Source organism: Danio rerio, chromosome 19 (genome assembly GCF_052040795.2).
Source record: "Danio rerio strain M-AB ecotype USA chromosome 19, GRCz13ab, whole genome shotgun sequence".
Classification (NCBI taxonomy): domain Eukaryota; kingdom Metazoa; phylum Chordata; class Actinopteri; order Cypriniformes; family Danionidae; genus Danio; species Danio rerio.
Genome location: NC_141039.2, coordinates 38,299,875 through 38,320,868, shown reverse-complemented (window position 1 = coordinate 38,320,868; position 20,994 = coordinate 38,299,875). Strand labels below are relative to the sequence as shown.

The window sequence follows — 20,994 nt, the reverse complement described above, 5'->3', positions numbered from 1 at the left end:
TGCAATGTTATAAAGTATTATTATTTTTTTTAACTTAGAGGTTTTCTTGTTTTTAGTCCAAATATGTAGATATAAATTAAGAAACATTTTTAGACAAGAAAAATTTTTTCTAGCTTTTGTCAAATTTTAGTAAGTTTAGAGAAAGGAAAATAATCTGCCAATGGGGTAAACAAAATAATGTTATTTCAAAGCGAACAATTGGCAGATTATTTTGCTTGTTTAAAGGAAAAATGCACTTAATTTTGACCTAATATTTTTGAAAACAAGAGAATATTTTGGTTTCTCTAGTAAATGTTTCACGATTTAATAATTTTTGTATTTTTGAACTAGAAACAAGACAAATACTCTAAGTACACTTTTAGAATTAATTCATGTTTACGGCTTAGAACATGTTCATGTAATAAGTGGGATGAACAGAAGGTTGTTTTCACAGAATAAAGCCCTTCAGTTTTATACAAATGCAGATAAGCCTGTCGGGGTTTATCTTGCGAAAGTAACCTTCTGGATGTACTTTATCCCTTACATAAAATATGTAGAACAGCTATGCAAAACATGTGACACATGAAAGCATGAGGTTTTGGAATATTTTTATGTAAAAACCATGACATCACATGAGTTGCACATGAATATCTTCCATAACCTCACATTTTTACGTGTTCCACATATTTCAGATGTAATGAACATCACTGCACATGTGTAGCTTATGTCTATAAGGGACTAGGACCTAATCAAGATTTTAGTTATTTCAAAATTCATTAAAGCCTGCAAAAGCCAAATTAATTAAACCTAAAGTTATCTAGCAAATACATTTAAGAAATGGATGCAGTATTATTATTAATAATTCAGTCAATCACTCTTTTATGTGCTCTAAACAAGCATTTGCACCGTTTTTTTTTTCAACAGCTGGACACTGTGGCACACCAGAGCCTATAGTGAATGGTCAGATCATTGGAGAAAACTACAACTACAGAGGCAGTGTTGTTTACCAGTGTAATCCTGGATTCCGGCTCATCGGCGTGTCCGTTCGCATCTGTGAGCAGGACCACCGCTGGTCCGGGAAGACTCCTGTCTGTATCCGTAAGTGTTGCTTAAGCAGCAACTCTCTTATCTGAGGTCTTTTGACAGTTTTATGCCTCAGATGAATGAAATAATCATGTAAATGGCATTAACTTGTTTGCTGGTTTCTCCACAGCCATCACATGTGGACATCCAGGCACTCCTGCTAATGGTGTGACGCAAGGAACACAGTTTAACCTAAATGATATTGTGCGTTTCGCATGCAACCCTGGTTACGTTCTACAAGGTGCGCTCAAGTCTCAATGTCAATCCAACGGCCAATGGAGCAACGCTCTTCCCAGGTGTAAAAGTAAGTTATTTGGATTTATCTTCAGCGGCGCTCCTTTGGATGTCACTTGATAAGAGAGTGTGAATAGTATTTTATCAGGTTTAAATAGCTTGAGTGCTCTATTGAACTTTGCTTTATAACTTTATAACTGCTGGCGAATAAAAGTTTGTCTTCTAATAATAATGGAGGTAAGCATTTACATGAAAATACTTATAAAGACTTGGATGTGTTTAAATATATACAACGTTAGAGTATTGTCACCCTCAGGCCAATCACTCAGAACTGTGAATTGTCAGACATAGACGATCACCAGATTGCAATACATTATTTTTTACACATTTTATACAACCTAACAAGTGCTGATTCAGCATGTTCAATTAATGAAAACAAGCTCTGACAGATGCCAACAGACACAGAAATAGGAAACACTGATCTGACAATGCCGAAAGTGTCTTTCTGCATATGTCTATTGAAAGGAAACCCATCGCACACATATATGTAAAAATATATATGTAAAAATTTATTCATTTTCTTTTTGGTTTAGTCCCTTTATTAATTTGGACTCGCCACAGCAGAATGAACCGGCAACTTATCCAGCATATGTTTTACGCAGCAGATGCCCTTCCAGCTGCAACCCATCTCTAGGAAACATCCATACACACTCATTCATAGACATACGCTACAGACAATTTAGCCTACCTTATTCTAAAATATATAAGACTAAAGATTAAATAAAATACTAATAAATAATAATATTAAGTAAAGAATGTTTTATTATCAAATATAAAAGAAAAGGGAAAAGACAGTAATAAAAAGCAACATAGGTTCTACTCTTCTAAAATGAAGGGTCTTTCTTCTTTATGTGATCTAAGACAGGTTGCCAAGTGTGGAAAAAACATATCAGTACAACCTCTTACAGTATATTAGGGCTGCAACTAATGATTATTTTAATAATTAATTTATCTGTTGATTATTTCTTCGATTAATCGATGAATCGGATGAAAAAAAATTACAACCCTTTATTCAAATAAGCTCATCCCTGAGCTGTTATAATAATAATAATAATAATAATAATAATAAAAGTAAGTAGTTTTGTCCTGTTTTCAATTCAAATATCTAAAACAAATCTTTAATCAAGATACATACTAGACACATGAAATAGCATAAGAAACAATGTATTGTTTTCTGGAAAAAAAACACCTTTAGTATAAGTGATTATTTGCTTAAAACGAGCAAAATTATTTAGCGATGGGGTAAGAAAAAATATAATCTCAAATAGAACTTTTAAGCATCGCTTAATTTTCTCAAGCCATTTTTTTGTCTAGTCTTGATTTAAGATTTTTTAGATATTTGGACTGAAAGCAAGACAAAGTGGCTAAGAAGTAAAAGTTTTTTTTTTCTGCGGTGCAGCTATACATGACAAAAGATGGAAAAATGAATGATCCATAAAATGAATGATCCTTCTCGTCCCTGTCCCTGTCACCACGCTCCCCTCTGAACTAAAGTGTTTGTTTTTTTTAACAATCAAACATTCCAGTGTCGCGCAACATGATTTTGAAATTTGTTGCCAATGCTTTTATTAATTGATTTTTATTGATTTAATCGATTCGTTGTTGCAGACCTACAGTATATAGTATTTTTTCTAAGGTTAGGTGGTGTAGAAATTCCATAAGTCTGCTTAAATGTTGGAGGGAATTTTTCCTTCCTCTTGAGCAATATTAACCCTTTAGCTAAAAGCGTAGAAAAGGCAATCACATGTATCTTACTTTTATTAAAACATAAGAACTGTGGTGTAATACCAAAATTGAAATTATAGTCTTCGGTCTTGGCTATATGAGTATTTAATGCATCATAGAGAAATTTAAATATTAGCTGCCTGAAATCCTTTAATTTTAAACAAGCCCAAAACATATGAGATGGTGTAACTGGCTCAATATTACTGCGATCACAATAAGGCTCTAAATTTGGTGTCACTTTGCCTAGTTTCACTTTGGACCATTGTAATATGTGTATGAATTATGGCTTTAATGGAATTTTGTATTTAAATTGGCCTGTTATTAATATATAGCTAATATGTAGCAATGTTTGAATCTTATCTTTTAACCAAGGAACTTCCTGTTGATCATTTACATAAAATCATGTCATTACTTCAGACAAAATGTGAATGTTAAAAAAAATCCCTTCCATGCATAGACTCTTATTAACCCTTTATAGAACACATTTGTTGAAGTACTCATTGTAAAACTATGGAGTGTTACTGGGAGTTATTTCAATACTTTGAGCTACACATATCCATTGCAATCAATGTCAATGACATTACAATGTAAGTTTCTTCACCAGATAAAGGGTTAACATTACATTTTACTATGTTTTGGGGTAAATATTTACAAAACAATGGTACTGTAAATGTTACCAAATTACTGAATATAGTATTGTGTCTATTCCAGCATAATGCCTTGTGTGCTCTTATTGACACACAACCACACCAAACTCTGTAAGTTTGTGATTGAATTGATTTTTAAACTAAATTTATGGTTTTAGATGGCAAAGTTTAAGTCCCTACTAACCCAGTTTCACGACCTATCAAAGAATGTTTAGGAATTTGGTCACACAAGCATTTACATAATGAAGGCAATCCAATCTAATGCTTTTTCAAAATACAGATGAAAGACATCAAATGTGGACAATCTCAAAATATGTCAGCCCTTAACAGTATTTATACACATTTAAAACTGTTTTGACAGAGTTTTTTAACAAAAGAAAAAAAAAACATTGCAGGTATAAACAGGAATATAAAGAGCCAAAATGAGAAACAAGTCCCACAGGTTCTTAATGTAAAGCATCAGTCAGATTGATCTTGAACCTTTAAGGATGCATTATTCGTCCCCTCGATCCTTCCCTTTCTTTAGATTATAAATGGTGTTTACTCTGACTGAGGAAGTTGAAGTGGTCTGATCATATCAGTCACGGCCTCCTCTCCATCATGAGCCGTCATTAGCACAGTAGCGTGGGAAGACGCCCGTTTAATGGCACAAAAGGAGCCGGTAAAAAATGCCATGAGCTCCAAGCTGCATCAATAATTTAGCAGGCCTTCGCGCGGCCCTGCTAATCAGCACCAATTTGTGTCTGAGCGAGCCACTTCTGTCTCCAAAATGGCCTTCTAAACCACAAAGATAAGTTGGTTAGAGTTATATCTGCAGATAATTGAACCACCTCCTTTCAAAAATTGCCACTGGCTATAGGGAGCATCAATTTTAATATCGACTTGCGGTCAAAAACAAATGAACAGATTGTTTTTCTTTTCTTTACTTTTGGTTTTATTCATGATCATTTCGAACTTAGCTCTTAACATTTTACCTAAAAATCAAGCCGCTTTTCAAAATATAAATGGTGGCTTCATGGAAAATGGCTTTGGCTGGCTCCGCTAAGAGCTATTAAAGTCATTAGCATGCATTACTACCCTGGAAAGTCTAATTCTGTTGACAAGCTGTCCCTGTCGGAGAGATTTTAAGGGAACATTGCTGGCCTCAGATGGCAGAACGGACACTCTGGAGTCAAATACGGAAACCTGTCCTCTTCATTTGGCTTCACCGTTTTCTCATAATTGCGCATAACATGTCAGCAGAAGTGCTCAAATACATTTGTTAGAATCAGTTGGAGTACTTTAAGAATGAACATAATGCTGATCTTCTCACCTTTGCATACTCAATTGCATTTGCGTCGTAGTGTAATGTACGTTTCGTTTTCTTCCTGTGTGTAAGCGAGTAGAAATGATTGTTGATTTCTCTACTAGGTTCTTCATCATGTGCAAATACCTTCTCGCCACCATTTTGGCTCGTAACTAACACGCTACCATCTTTCCTCCTCTCTCTGAGCCTAGTTCATGTCCTCAGCCAGCTCGTAAAGCAGCCGTTAATGAAGCAACTGTTTGTGTTTATGTGGTTTCAGATATTTGCAGAATATTTTCAGAAGCCTTTAATCTTCTTCATAATATATGTCATTTGTTCGGGGAGATTTCTACGGCGGCTGAGAGAGAGCTTAATGCGCGGCAACTTTAGAAAACACATGCAAATAGAAAAAACACCAGCAAATTAAGAAAACGTCTTCATCGGTTTGACAGCACACATGTTGAAAATCCTCAGAATGCAAGCGCAAATAGAATACACATTGGAAATCATCACAACACATGCACATTTTGATCTAAAAAAAATATTAAGTAAACTTAGCATGTGTTCTTTGAGGTGTGTTTATTTTCCATCATTAGCCTACTAAATATATATTTATATATATATATATATATATATATATATATATATATATATATATATATATATATTTCAAGTCAGAATAATTAGCCCCCCTGTTTATTTTTTCCCTTAATTTCTGTTTAATAGAGATATTTTTTTCATCACATTTCTAAACATATTAATTTTAATAACTCATTTCTAATAACTGATTTATTTTATCTTTGTCATGATGACAATAAATAATATTTTACTATATATTTTTCAAGACACTTCTACACAGCTTGACATTTAAAGGCTTAACCAGGCTAATTAGGTTAACTAGGCAGGCTAGGGTAATTATGCAAGTTATTGTATAACGATGGTTTGTTCTGTATCTAAAAAAAGTTAGCTTAAAGGGGCTTATAATTTTGACCTTAAAATGGTGTTTTAAAAATTAAGAACTGCTTTTATTGTTGCCAAATTAAAACAAATAAGACAAATCAGACATATTGTGAAAATGTCCTTACTCTTTTAAACATTATTTGGGAAATATTTAAAAAAGAAAAAAAAAGGGGGGGGGGGGGGTGTGGGCTAATAATTCTGACTTCAACTGTGTGTGTGTGTATATATATGTATATATGTATACATATGACTTATTGGCATAAATCTATTAATGGGACAATTAATAGTACAGTTGTTCATCATTTATACCAGCAGAAGGATGAAACAGAATATAGGATTATCTGCAATACTAGTGGAAAATGCGTGTAATGTATTTATCTAGACATGTAACCATTTGTAAAGATTTCCACATGTGATTGTAATTTGAAAAAACCAATTGCCTGAATGACTGACATTCAAAAGTGCCAATTTAGCTTAACAAGGCTGCATTTATTTGTTTTAAAATAAAGTAAAATTAATAGCTATGAAACAAATAAGTATAATTACTAGATCCTAAAAAGCAGTACAGCTTTCACCTTGAAATGTTAACACATTTCCCCCTCTGCATTATCTCTATTTATGATGCATTTTTATATATGTAATTTAGATTTTGCTCAAATTGTATGTACTAGGCTAAATGGCATATTCTGTTCTTTTCACTTGACTTATCTTTAATTATCAGCAGTGGTTTTCAGCGTATGACAAGTGGTAATAAGATAAAACACTTTGCTTCAAAATAAATAAGCATTCATTCAAGTCAGCACTTGATTTGTGTGCTTCATCCACCGCTGCCTTTTTCTTTTGGGAGTCGGTGATGAAAAGGAAGTTCAAAAGAACAGTGCTTATTTGAAATGGTAACATTTTGCAACATTATAAATGCCTTCACTGTCACTTTTGATAAATAGATGTATTAGCATCTTACATAAGCAACACTTCTGAGTATTTCTCAAAGGAATTCTTCGTAACCATCAAAACACAGTGGGGAAAAAAAACTATTTCACTATTTAAATGTCGTTATTTGAGGTCTAGTCTTCAGAAATAAAGGTGTTTTTTGGGGGAAATGTTGTAGTTTTACAATGTTAGGCAGCAGAAATTCAGCTTCTAAACAAATGTGAAGAATATATATATATATATATATATATATATATATATATATATATATATATATATATATATATTTATTTATTTATTTTATTTTTTTTGCCAAAATTTATTGCTTACTCTATGTACAACAGGCGGTGTGTCTATACATTATTCATAATACATAAAAAAGTCACATTTTGGTCACAATTCAAAATAAGGTGTCATTAGTTAATGGTAATTGATGTATTTAAGATGAAATGAAAATAGTAAAAAGACTTGTATAGCATTTAGGCCCCGTTTACACTAATGCATTTTCGTTTTAAAACGCGTAAGTTTGAAACGGTTATGCCATCCGTCCACACTACGTCGGAGTTTTCGAGCACCGAAAACGGAGCATTTTGGAAACGCTGAAGAGGCTGTTTTCGTTCTAAAATGCTGCTGCTTCATCTCAGTGTGGATAAGGGAAAACTGAGACTTCTGAAAATGGAGGCGGGGCTGCAGATATTCGCCTCTCCGATTGGGGCCTTTCCTCAATATTAAGTAGCATACACACAGTTTATTCATGCATTCTCACCTTATAAATTCAGACTTCGCAAGTTTGATATGGAAAACAGACTCCCTAGGACATGTCGTGTAAACCTTCAAAGGGAACAGTGTACTTTATAACCCTCTTCACATCATCTTGGATACGTATGTTGTTTCATGTATGGAACTGCTATTTTCATTTTGATATTAACAACTAATCAGACAGCAGAAATGTTAGGGTGCTGCATATATGAGCTTCATCTTTGTGCATATTTAGAACAAAACCGAGCCTATAACATTACTGCCTCCTTTCATTTTCATTAAAATTATGAAACATACCCTCTCTTTTGCTGAATATCATTTTTAATAATCAACAATGGCCATTAGAAAAGTATAATGTACAATACGTTTATACATTATAGGAAATAAAGGCAAACAATCAGTCAATATACAGAATGTACATGGCTACATTAAGTATTAGCTTATCTTTGCACTCAGCCAAAATACATTACCTGAGAACAAGTAATAGATTCAAAAGACCAAAGTCGGAGAAGATGTTGTTAGATATAGACAACAATATGAATGAAATATCACGTTTAACAAATATAGTGAGATGAGATCCAGTGGTAAATCCTTGGTGAACAGTTCGACGAGCACAGCTCTCATCTGGCTAGATATGCTGCAGCGCATGCCGGAGTGCGTGTGTGTGGTCACATGATGTGCGTTTTCAGTGGTTTGGTGTAGACGGAGAGCTATTCAGAAACGCTGGGTGAAACACTAGTGTGGACGCCGATCGTTTTCATTATAAAATGGCATTTTAAAACTAAAACGTAGTGTAAACGGGACCTTAACAATTAAGGTTAACCATACACCCTAACCCAAAAATGACCCAGGCACCATTGTTACAGCAGAAAACAAAACCTAACCAATGTTTTTTTTCATCTTTAAGTTTGGTGACTTTTTTTCTGAAATGACCCCAACATTAGAACTATATTCTATTTTCATATTTTCATGAAGGCTGTAGACAGTTAGTTCACAACAGTTATCTTGGATCCCTTGTATAAATTCATTTTTACACCATAAGCACTACTGGATCCCACTGGCACATGCATGCACACTCTCACACACACACACACACACACACACACACACACACACACACACACACACATATAAAGAATCTGCTGCTTTAACATGAATATTATGAATATTGTCTAACTAAAAAACTTTTACACTTAAGCAGGGACATTTAGTCCAGATATGCCCTTCAAAATCAAAAATGAGTGTTGTCCTCTGATTAAACGTTGATGAAATATTCCACACTGATGAGGGAAATCTTAGACATTCAATGAGTTTTTAATGAGGATGAGGTTGTTTCTTCATACAAAATAGATTTGAGGATTGCATTTAAATTTAGATGCTTTATATTTTTAGGTTTGGGAAAGGTTGGTCGTTTTTTTTTACCTAAAGGGCAAGCAATGTATACAAAATTGTAGCCAGCAGTTGAGGTGAATTTTGTAAACAAAATTGGCCGTAGTGTATGGGACATATGCTGCATAAAACATATGCTATATTAGTTAGCCATTCATTCCACTGTGGTGACCCTAATAAATAAGAGACTAAGTCAAAGGTAAATTAATGAATGATATTTTAATGATTATACGTTCTGAAAGTTCAAACTGTATTAATGTATCTTTCTTATTTCTCTTTTTCTCTTTTTTCTCTCTCTCTCTCTCTCTCTTCATTTCAATCTGCATCTCAGTTGTGAACTGCACTGATCCGGGACATGTTGAAAATGGTGTCAGACAGGTCCTGCCCAGCGGGCCTCATCGTTACAGTTTCCAGACCGCAGTTTCTTACAACTGTAACCCTGGGTACTACCTGCTGGGCAGCAGCATTTTGAGCTGTCAAGGAGACGGGACATGGGACCGTTCCCTTCCCAAGTGCCTATGTGAGTCATTTTATCCCAATATAACATCCCTCCAATCATTCCAGAACCTACTTTACTCTGATCTGTTTATCCACGTCAGCTGACATTGTGCACTGTGGATAAGATTTGGCTGTTTTTTTCTGTCTGCTGCAGTGGTTCTGTGTGATCGTCCCAGCATGCCTCCGTATGCACAGATCTCAGGGGACAGGCGCACAGTGGGCTCCGTTATCCGCTTCAGCTGCATCGGCCAGCGCAGCATTGTGGGCAATACCACCCGCATGTGCCAGCTGGATGGCCAGTGGAGCGGCTCCCTGCCACATTGCTCTGGTATTCCAATTCTCTTTTTCTACCCAACATACATAGTTCATCCACACAATTGCTGTTCAAGCCGTACATAGCCTTTGTGTGTTTTGTTTTGACTTATGTTTATAGTGTTTGCTTACTGTATTTTGTGTGTCAGGTTTGCATGATGACAGTTCACTGAAAACTGAAAAGCTTTTCTTTTGTGTTTTGAGACTTGTTTATATTGCTGTTCATCGCCTAATAGCCATGTTTTAGATAACAATGTTTAAGAAAATAATATTTAGAGAAATAACTCATTTTCAATCACACCAAATGGAAACATCTGGGGCGAATGTACTAAGTGGCAATAAAAGTGGCAAATATTATTAGAAATATTTATTATACAATGTAATTTGGAGGGACAGTGAGAATAGTCACAGACTAGTCACACTTTTAATAGTTTAATTATTTTTAAATATTAAACCTAATTAATGGTCTACATATATAAAGAGAGATGGATTAAATAAAAACTAAATAGTACAATAAATGAAAATAGCAGTTATATAAACAAACACAGAAGCAAACATGTAAAGCATATAAGTATATCTAACAAAATGTCTGGTGAATTAAGACGAGAGGAGTTTGATGCATTGTGTGTACTCTTTTACTTAAAAGATAGGTCTTTAATCTAGTTTTTATCAGGAAGGCTATTAAGTAGCCATAAATGAGAAGGCTCGACCTCTTTTAGTAGACTTTGCTATTCTGGGTACTACAATAAGCCCTGAGTTTTAAGATCTTAAAGAGCGGGTTGGATTGAAGCAAGACAGAAGGTTTGTTAGATGAATAGGAGCTAGATAATTTAAAATTTGATGGCCGATTTGAACCTCTTCCGGTATATCACTTGCTTCCATTCATTTTTAGACGTTAAAAACAGCTTGTTATGCTGGTTGACGTTGCAAACTGATATTTTCTTATTTTATTATTTTGCATTGTCTGTATAGTCAGGTACATACTTGTTTGTAGAGCAAATAGTTATGTGCTGTTTATTATTCCTAGTTATTTGTTCCATAGGCAAATGAATCGGAAGTTCTAAAGCAATAGCAAAAACGATTGCACTTCCTCATTTTAGAATAAGGTCAATAGTTAAGAAGCAATATTTTATAGTCAATACGGAACTTAACAGGCAGCCAGTGTAAGGAGGATGATATATAGGTGATATAGTCATATTCTCTACACCTGAAGTTTATTAATAGAGGATGCTGGGCAACCACTGAACAGAGCATTACAGTAATCCATCCTAGAAGTCATAAAAGCATGAACTAGCTTTTCTGCATCTGAGATGGATAGTATACTTTGTAACTATATTTATTTATTTATTTATTTATTTATTTATTTATTTATTTATTTATTTATTTATTTATTTTATTATTATTTTTACACATTATAAATATTTAAATATTCATATTTTCATATTGTAAATAATCATAGAATAAATGCATGACTCTCTTTTACTGATATTGAGTGTTTTGTCATTGGTCAAGTGAGTTATTAAAATAAAAAGCATTTTAAATAAAAAAAATATTGCATTAATATTTATATGAATTATGTGATTGACTAAAACCTTTTGAATAAGTTTAATTTTTTAATCTATAACAGCACAATTATGTTTCTATGTGTTTTTTCATAATAACTCATTGGCTGATGCATCATTGTGTAAATGCAAAACTAATACTTTACCATTACAAAGCACATTTGTCTTGAAAGAGGCCTTTTCCCCTGCTAGTGAGGCCAGGGCTCAGTTTATCACATTTGAAAAGGCAGCATCTCTGTGGTCTCGTAAGTGTGTAAGATGATGAATCAAAGGCTCCAGGATTACATCCCAGATCAGCGGGTGGTAATACAATATTGCCCATCTAGACATTGTCAGGAAGGGCGAGGAGTGTGTCCCCTCATAAACTGCTTTAATCTTCTCATATTGGGCTTGGCGACATGAACTCCCACATGCCTGCCAGGTAATGAGCTGCCCTGTTCCACTACAAACACATCAGTCCATTGCAGCCCTCAGATATGCCAGAAGAGCTTCAATCCTGGCTGTAAAACCACTGACAGGTTAATGTCACAATTCATAACATTCATATTTCTCAAAAGATTGCGGCTTCTTTCTGCCAGCTGTCAAAAATTGCATTAGTGCTTTTTTTTTTCCCCACAAACACTCCACACACTTTGCTGTTAATAACTAGCCTGTCAGTGTGAGAAAATGATATTCAGTATGAAAGTAGTTCTTTAAAATCTTTATTTTTACTAATATTGCTTTTCATACAGCGGGTATAGGTGTGTGAATCTAAGTGCATTATAAACATTCAATGCTGAAATGTGTTCTCGGTATCCAGACGAAGTCCAGAAGAAGTGTTTATTGTTAAGACAAAACTTTACATATGTGTACTCACTTTGCATAAAGAGTGTATATATAAAAAAACATTTATAAAATCCCAAAATATATGAGCAATATCACACGAGTAGCTGTGCGATATGGCTGTGTATCGGCACTGGTGGAAGGCGTGCAAGCCGAGTGACACCAGTGACAATATACAGCCATATTGCACTATTACGACTGTGATATTGCATTTATACAACAGTTCGATTACATAATCAGGTAAATAAAAAAGAAAATTAAACACAGAGAATCTCACAAATCCTTTTTCATGAGGAACTACTTTCTTCCGACGCAAATCCTTATACTAAAGGTAAGTGACATTCTAAGTCGATCTCTCCGTTTAATTTTTTTGAAGTGCTGTATTTATACAAGTAATCTGCTAGTGTTTGAGTTGCTTTGGCTTTTTCGAGGTTAATTATTGTGATCTCCAGATTGCATACTGACGGTATTTCATGCCATTTATCTTTATAATCTTAAAATGTGAGCAAAATCACCTGTTGTATCATAATTTTAGACATTACGCTAGAGAATCATTCAACATTAGCTCTCAAGTGATGTTTGTGAAGCAGCAACTGTTTCTGCTATTCTGACATCTGCTGCAGATGTAAATGAATGGCGAAAGAAAGTAGTTCCTCATTCAAAATACTTTTTGAGACTCTCCATGTTTAGTTTTCTCTTTCATATACATCATTTTACAGTCAAACTGTTATATAAATGCAATTTCACACTCGTAGCAGTGCTATATGGCTGTATATTGTCACTGGTGGGACATAAAGGGACTCGGCCTGTAGGGGGGTTTCAGCTTGTGCAGTAAGCAGACGTAGATGAAACGTGAGTGATGAGATATAAACATCCTCAAATGATGGTCGCTGGACGTGACCAAATTGAAGGACATTATTTGTGCTTTACAATAATGGCTGGTATTATGATGTGTGTCAAATCAATACATTTTTTTGTTTAACTCTTTCCCTGCAGTTAACAAGAGAAAATTGCCATTGACGAGTTTTACGACTATGCATGTTTTAGGTGTATTACAGTAGGGGAAGCCCTAACACATGTCCTGAATAAGGTACATTTTAGGATGCTCCGGGAAGTGAAATCTGAAAGAAATTGTGAAAGATCATGGATAAAAATAAGAGTTATACAAACTTCCGGGTGACGCAGTGCGATGGATTTGTGCGGTTTCCCCCACAAATCCAAAGACATGCGGTACAGGTGAATTGGTTAGGCTAAATTGTCTGTAGTTTATGTGTGTGAATGAGTGTGTATGGATGTAAAATAAAGAAGCTTTATTTGTATGATTTGTGTCATTGTCATTGTTTAAGATTGCTAGCTAACATAGTAGGCTACCTAATATGGTAAATAAGATTGTCAAAATTGTCAAATTTCTTGGAATTACCCCCATAAAATCAGTAGTTTTATCGCAAGAAATCACACACAAAAATAGTGAAAAACTAGGAGGTCTGAATAGGGTCACTTACATTAATATTTGCTTTGCCCTTCCTTAAAAAGCTCACCGTTGGCTTTGAGTTAGTAATTGTTTTATGAGTATTACCAGAGTATATATGGGGAATAAGATGATCATTTGTAAATGCATCAGTGGATCAAAATAAGAGGATTTGCTGAAGAACATCATGGAGCGCACGTCCACATTATGAGCAGGGAAATTAAGGAAAATTTACTGTCCTAAAAATTATCACCTAAACCAAGCCGCAGCGATACCTCTTTTTTTATTATTGCCAGTAGAGATGCGCGGATGGGCTATTATTTCATCCGCAACCGCATGACAAAATTCATCATCCGTCCGCCATCCATCCGCACTAACATTTTTGACCAATTTTTAAAACCGCACCCGCCCGCCATCTGCTGATTGGGCTCTTCATTTAAATGGCTTATTCCTTTTTTTATTAAATGAATGTTTCTTTATTGCTCATTATAGAATAGAGGATGACTTTAATGTAGACATGCAGTTAATCCAAACGTGCAAGTCATTAATTGACGACGCTTTGAAGTGACGCTAAAGATACGAGGACGTGTCTTTTCACTTGATTCGATTCATCGGTCCTTGAGTCTTTTCCTTGCGTCCTTCCCTCGTATCCCGGCGGGGTGGAAACACGAGGAAAGAAAGCAAGGAAAGGAAACGAGGATGCACAAATAAGAAATGAGAAGCACCCGAGCTCTCATCAGCAGTGAACTCCGTCTCCAATCGGCGCACAGGGACAAAAGTAAATAAATAGCCTAAATTAAACGCACTGTACTGTACAACTTTTTTTTATTGTAGCCTAATAGAAATTAACGCATTGACACATCATTTCAACATGCTGCTATTTAGCCTACTACTAAATGCCTATTTTACTTTATTTTTTAGTAAATAGATAGAATACTAAGTCATTTACATTATAATAATGTTTACATTTGTAGTTGTCCATAGCAACCCCAAAAACGTACCTGATTGCCTTGCACATCTAATTAATGGGCACAGTTTTTCGACTATTTTTTTATTTATTATTTTTTATTTTTTGCTGTGGATGTTATTGAGCTTGTAGAAATCGGAAACATCACCAGTTCTGCGACACAGATTAACCTTTATTGATATCTCTATCAGACAATACCTATTTTATATGCCAAAAGAAACAACAGGCAGTAAAAAAATATTAACATAAATATCTTAATGTAGGCATAGGATATAGTCGCATGCTTTGGCAAACAGTTGAAATTTTTTTTTAATAAAAACGTCATATCGTGCCTAAGCCTTATAGGCTCAGTCACCCCCACAATTAGAAATTAAATTAGAAAAATAGATTTGCCATCCCTCTTTGAGCGAACATAAAGTCTGACCAGGCTAAGTGCATGTATGACAGTGTCAGGATTCAGACGGGAGCGCCTGCATAGCCATAATGCGCCCTGCTGCACTGAAGGAGCGCTCGCTCGCAGCACTTGTTGCTGAAATGCATTATAATTCTCTTGGAAAGGTGCTACAGCCGTGGGAATAACTGGTCTTATTTCTCCCTAAAGGAAAGTAGATTTTCCTCTGCTGATCCGTCTATACGGAAGTTTGTAGAGGAATACTTCTGTACTTCATCCAGAATTAGTGTATCCGATTTCTCCTCCCATTCTGTAAAGTCAGTCCTAGGCTTTTTCGTTGGTGCGCCAGCTATGCCTATAAAAACAGTGCAACCGCCCGCCACCCGCCCGAATTTAATTAAAATATTATTTTTTCGTAACGTCATCCGCCCGATCCGCGGTTTATCCGCGGAGTCCGCGGCTATAACCGCCAACCGCGCATCTCTAATTGCCAGGTCTACCGTGGAGAGTTGTTCAATTCATATGAATGAAATTACTCATCATCTTGTGTAAATCTCTGTTAACCTCTTTAAATAAAGCCCTAATGTAATAGAGAGCAAGTTTGAAGGTCCTGCAGGGCATCTAGATAGTAGTTTTTCCAGTCATGGGCTGTCAGAGGATCTAAATTGGATTGGTTTGAGGGTATTTTTATTGTACGCTGACAGTACATCCAGGGTTTGACTCATTGTACTTGAGGTGTGTAGATAACTGCACTTATTTTAATGGCAGTGAATCACAACACACAAGCTGTGTCTGTTGGTTATGCAAACTGAGACTGATTTATTTTATTTTTAAGGATAATTTTTTTAGGGCCAGACATAAATGAGTTATTCATTTCTTTCCTTTGTGTGTTTGTTTTTAAAATTATTCATTTATTTATTGAATACTAGCTTTGAATTAAATACAAATCAGAAAGAAAGAAATGAGTTCTGTGGCAAGGCAGTGACTATATAATTTATTAAATAATTAATACATTTTATTTTTATTTTACAATGTATTTTTATTTTATTTTCAAGGCCACACAATTACTCATTCATCTGTTTTTTGTATGTTTTTTTCCCCATTTTTTGGAAAATGAGCGATGAAAAAAAATCTTTTTTTTATGTGGCAAGGGAGATAAGCTGTGTATTTTTATTTTATTTAATTTTATTTAATTTAATTTAATTTTATTTTATTTTATTTATTTTATTATTTTTTAAAACATACAATTATCAAGGTCACACAAAAATACTTGATTCATTTCTTTTCTTTGTATGTGTGTTTTGAATAAAATTTAATTAAAAAAATCACCAACAAAAAAAAAGAAGAAAAAAAAAGAAAATTTCTGTGGTGAAGCAGGTTTACAAGTGTTGACTTTTTTATTAATTAATTAATTAATACAATTAATTTAATTTTATTTATATTTATTTAAATTTATTTAATTTTCAAGGCCACACAAAAATACTTCTTTTATCTCTGTAAAAAACAGAAAGAAATTAGAATTTGTAAAATACAATGCATTCACATGAAACTAGTAATAAAGCAAAGCGTCCAAATAAATGCTGATAAATGTGTGCTGTTTCAGGGGATTCTGCTGGTCTGTGTGGAGATCCAGGCATTCCAGTACATGGGATCCGTCTGGGAGAAGAGTTCACCACAGGGAGTGTTGTCCGATTCAGCTGTGAGCCTGGATACCAGCTGAAGGGCTCCTCCGAGCGGACCTGTCTGGCTAACGGGAGCTGGGTGGGCATCCAGCCTGAATGCCACGGTAAGAAATATGAAACGCCATGCGCAGCTGAACGTACATGATTAATCGCTTCCACTTCCAGAAGATTCTGCTACAACCAGAACTGTAGCCTATGCAAATTTATCTGCCAGCAACTGATTTCAAAGCAGTTTGTGTCTAAACTTTGTGCAGTTGGCGCATTTCAGGTAGTCCATTGCAATATGAATCAATTCCAAGAGAATCAAGTTTCTATCAAGGGGAACACACAGTTGGAGTCAGATTTATTTTAACACCCTTTGTTTTTTTTTGGGTCTTTTTTTAAATATTATGTTTAACAGGGCAAGGACATTTTCACAATATTTCTGATAATGTTTTTCCTTCTGGAGAAAGTCTTTTGTTTTATTTCAGCTAGAGTAAAAGCAGTTTTTATTTTTTTTATGAGCCATTTTAAGGATAAAATGATTAGCCCTATGAAGCAATTTTTTTCCAATTGTCTACAGACCAAACCATCATTATACAATAACTTGCCTAATTACCCAAATCCGCCTACTGAAGTTAACCTAATTAACCCAGTTAAGCCTTTAAATGTCACTATATATATATATTATAAATATCTATTAAAATATTATTTACTGTCATCATGGCAAAAAGTTATTAAACAGTTATTGAAACTATTATGTTTAGGAATGTGTTGAAAAAATCTTCTCTACGTTAAGCAGAAATTGGAGAAAAATTACATAGATATATACATTATATGGGGCCTACCCTGTTGTTGTCTATTGGAAGAAATGTGTCAATAGAGCCGCAATTTAAGTACAGGGTAGCTCTCCTTTGAAATGAATGCGTGGGACCATGCTGCAGTGGAGGACTGTTGCCATCCAGAGCCAGAGAAATACACTTATACACATATATCTATGATTGGGAGTTTTCCCGGAGGTCAGTATGCAATTTTTTTTTATTTATTTACTAAACAAAATGAAACTTAAAGGGATAGTTCACTCAAAAATGAAAATTCACTCACTGTTTACCATCAAGTTGCTACAAAATTGTATGAGTTTCTTTTTTTCTGTTGAACACAAAATAAGATATTTAGAAAAATGTTTAAAACCTGTAACAATTAAAAGGCAGAGCAGGAAGAACAAATACTATGGAATTTAATGGTTACAGTTTTCCAAGATTCATTCATTCCTAAATTTTCCCTATCCCGCATATGTTTTACACAGCGGATGCTCTTCCAGCCACAACCACACAGCCACACCAATACACTCTCGCATTCACACACACACACACACACTCATATGCTGATGTCAATTTAGTTTATTCAGTTCACCTATAGCGCATGTCTTTGGACTGTGGGGGAGACCAGAGCACCCGGAAAAACCCCATACAAATATGGAGAAAACATGCAAACTTCACACTGAAATGCCAACCGCCCCAACTGGGGCTCGAACCAGTGACCTTTTTGCAGTGAGATGACAGTGCAAACCATTGAGCCACCGTGCCGCCCAGTTTTCCAACATTTTTCAAAATAAATTCTTTTGTGATTAACAGAAAAAAATAAACTGAAGTGAAGAGGGAATAAATGATGGCAGAATGATCAGATCTCTGAAATTGCCAACAACTGAATCTTTTGAGATAATAATAAAAGATAACAGATGCTTGATGTTATTAATCATAAACAGAAATCTTCTTTATATTTCTTTTTAGTTAGTAGAACTAGCACTGAAAGTCTGCTGTTGCTATGACCAAACATCCACACACATCTGATTGTCAAATAAACCGCATGCTCTTTGACTGTCGTAATGTTATGGTAGCTTCAGCATACAGATTGCTGTTTACAGTTTACATTCTATTCAATAATTGTGCACATGCATTTTAGACCCAACATGTTTGTGGGCCATGCATGAAATCAACGATGCGCTTGATTAAACTTCTTTCTATTGCTTATTTACTACTGGCACGGGTTGAGAAGAAAGATCTAAAAATGATTCACAGCAACTAGGAGGAATCGATTCTCAGAATTGTGTCTTACTATTCCAAAATCAGGAATCAGAATCAATTCCAAAATTAAAATAGAGACAGACCAAACAGACTGACAGAAAGTGGAATAATTGATTTGTCTTGATTGTTTTCTTTTTTGTTTAATTATATTTCATTTTATTTAATTTTATTTTATTTTATTTTATTTATTTATATAAATTTTTAAATGAAAATTTTATTTTATTTTTTTTTATTTTACTTTATTTTTTCATTTTTTTATTATAATATTTAAAAATATATGTTTTATTTAAATAATTTTTACTTTTACAAATTAAAATTAAATAACTACATAATTTATATAAATTTAATCAATTAATTTTATTATTATTTGTCAATCCGATAAATAGCCTGAGAAAGTGCTATAATACCTTCAGCTTGAATTTTTTTTTTCTGTCTGTTAATGTTCTATTTGATTTGGTTTTAATATTTTTTAAAGAATTGTATGAAATTTTATAAATGTATTTGATTTAAAAGAAGTATATAGTACTATTTATATACTCTTATTTAAGAATTATTTTATTTTAAAGAATTTTATAAAAATATATTTATTTTATAGATTTATTTTTTTATTTTAAATAATTATTTTATATATTTTATATATTTTTTATTTTTATTTATTATAAAAAATTATTAAATAAAATGAAATAAATTTAATTTTGTTTTGTTTTATCTTTTAGCTTTGATTTGTTTTTGCATAATTTTATAAATTTATATTTTTTAAATAATTATTTTATTTTATGTTGAAAAATTGTATAAAATTATATTTTATTTTTATTTATATATTTTTTAATTAATTATTATTTAGGGCGACGCAGTGGCACAGTAGGTAGTGCTGTCGCCTCACAGCAAGAAGGTCGCTGGTTCGAGCCTCGGCTGGGTCAGTTGGCATTTCTGTGTGTAGTTTGCATGTTCTCCCTCCGTTCATGTAGGTTTCCCCCACAGTCCAAAGACAAAGTACAGGTCAATTTGGGTTGGCAAAGTTGTCCGTAGTGTATGTGTGTGATGTATGGATGTTTCCCAGATATGGGTTGCAGCTGAAAGGGCATCCACTGCCTAAAACTTGATGGATAAGTTGGTGGTTCATTCCGCTGTGGCGACCTCAGATTAATAAAGGGACTAAGCCGAAAAGAAAATGAATGAATCATTATTTATTTAATTTTATTTATTTTAATTTTATTTAATTTTAGCGCAATCTGGTCAAACATACATGGTTAATCTCTTCTGCCTCCAGAAGATTCCCTGCTGTTGAAATAGTTTTTTATTGCAAAAATTGCATAATTTATTAGATTTATATTTATTTAAATAATTATTTAATTTTATTTTGAAGAATTGTATAAAGTGATATTTAATTTTATTTATTTTTTTCATTTGATTTTATTTTCCACAATCTGGCCAAATATGCTTGATTAATCTCTTCTGCGTCTGGAAGATCGTCTGTTAGACCCAAAACTATCGCCTATGCAAATTCGTCAGCCAGCGAGTGAATGCATACTGTTTGATTTTACACGCAAATTCCCTTGTGTCTTAGAGAGAGAGAGAGAGGGAGAGAAAGAGAGAAAGTGCAAGCTATTTTCATCTTGACTGCTTTCCTTCTGTTCTCTGCTGTATCTTTAAAGAGGCTCAGTTGTACACGTTGCTACTCCACTTGTACCATGTTTCCTTTCTCCCAACATGAAGGATTGTGCAGTGTAGATGCCCAGACGCCTGTGCTTTCCTGCTGGTGCCCTGGCCACTGCTTCTGCTGCTGCGTCCGCAATCTCTTCTCTCTTAAACTGCATTATTATTCTGCTCGTGTTGCTTTGTATAAAGTGCCTGCACAGTCAGCCTGACAACCCAAAGAAAAGCATGTCATAGAAGCAGAAAACTCAGGTTAATTACCCATATGGAGATGCCTGACATTTTTTTTGCCCTCTTTTTTTTAAACACCAGCCATTTGTTTTATCTTGCATCTTGTTAAGGCTAGAAAAACAAACTCTAATAGTTATCACTGTCCTTCCACAGTTCATTTGTTGTCTTTTTAGTAAAGCGTAAATGTTTAAAGCAAAAGGTTGGGTTTAACACTGTAATTTGTAATTTTGCTTATTTATTATTAGCTTATTTTTACTGTTAATTGTGATGTGGTTTGTTATTGTGATTTTA

At 34.1% G+C, this 20,994-nt stretch overlaps 1 protein-coding gene across 2 annotated transcripts in view; it reads left to right on the top strand.

Annotated features, from left to right (window-relative positions):
* The window catches only part of csmd2 (CUB and Sushi multiple domains 2), a 543,176-nt gene that overhangs the window by 487,413 nt on the left and 34,769 nt on the right, over positions 1–20,994 (top strand). For both annotated transcript variants that reach the window (XM_087295937.2, XM_087295938.2), the window contains exons 53-57: positions 904–1,077; positions 1,193–1,366; positions 9,383–9,571; positions 9,704–9,877; positions 16,675–16,857. In XM_087295937.2, coding sequence (XP_087152063.2) covers positions 904–1,077; positions 1,193–1,366; positions 9,383–9,571; positions 9,704–9,877; positions 16,675–16,857 — 894 coding nt within the window. The remainder of the gene's footprint in view (positions 1–903; positions 1,078–1,192; positions 1,367–9,382; positions 9,572–9,703; positions 9,878–16,674; positions 16,858–20,994) is intronic.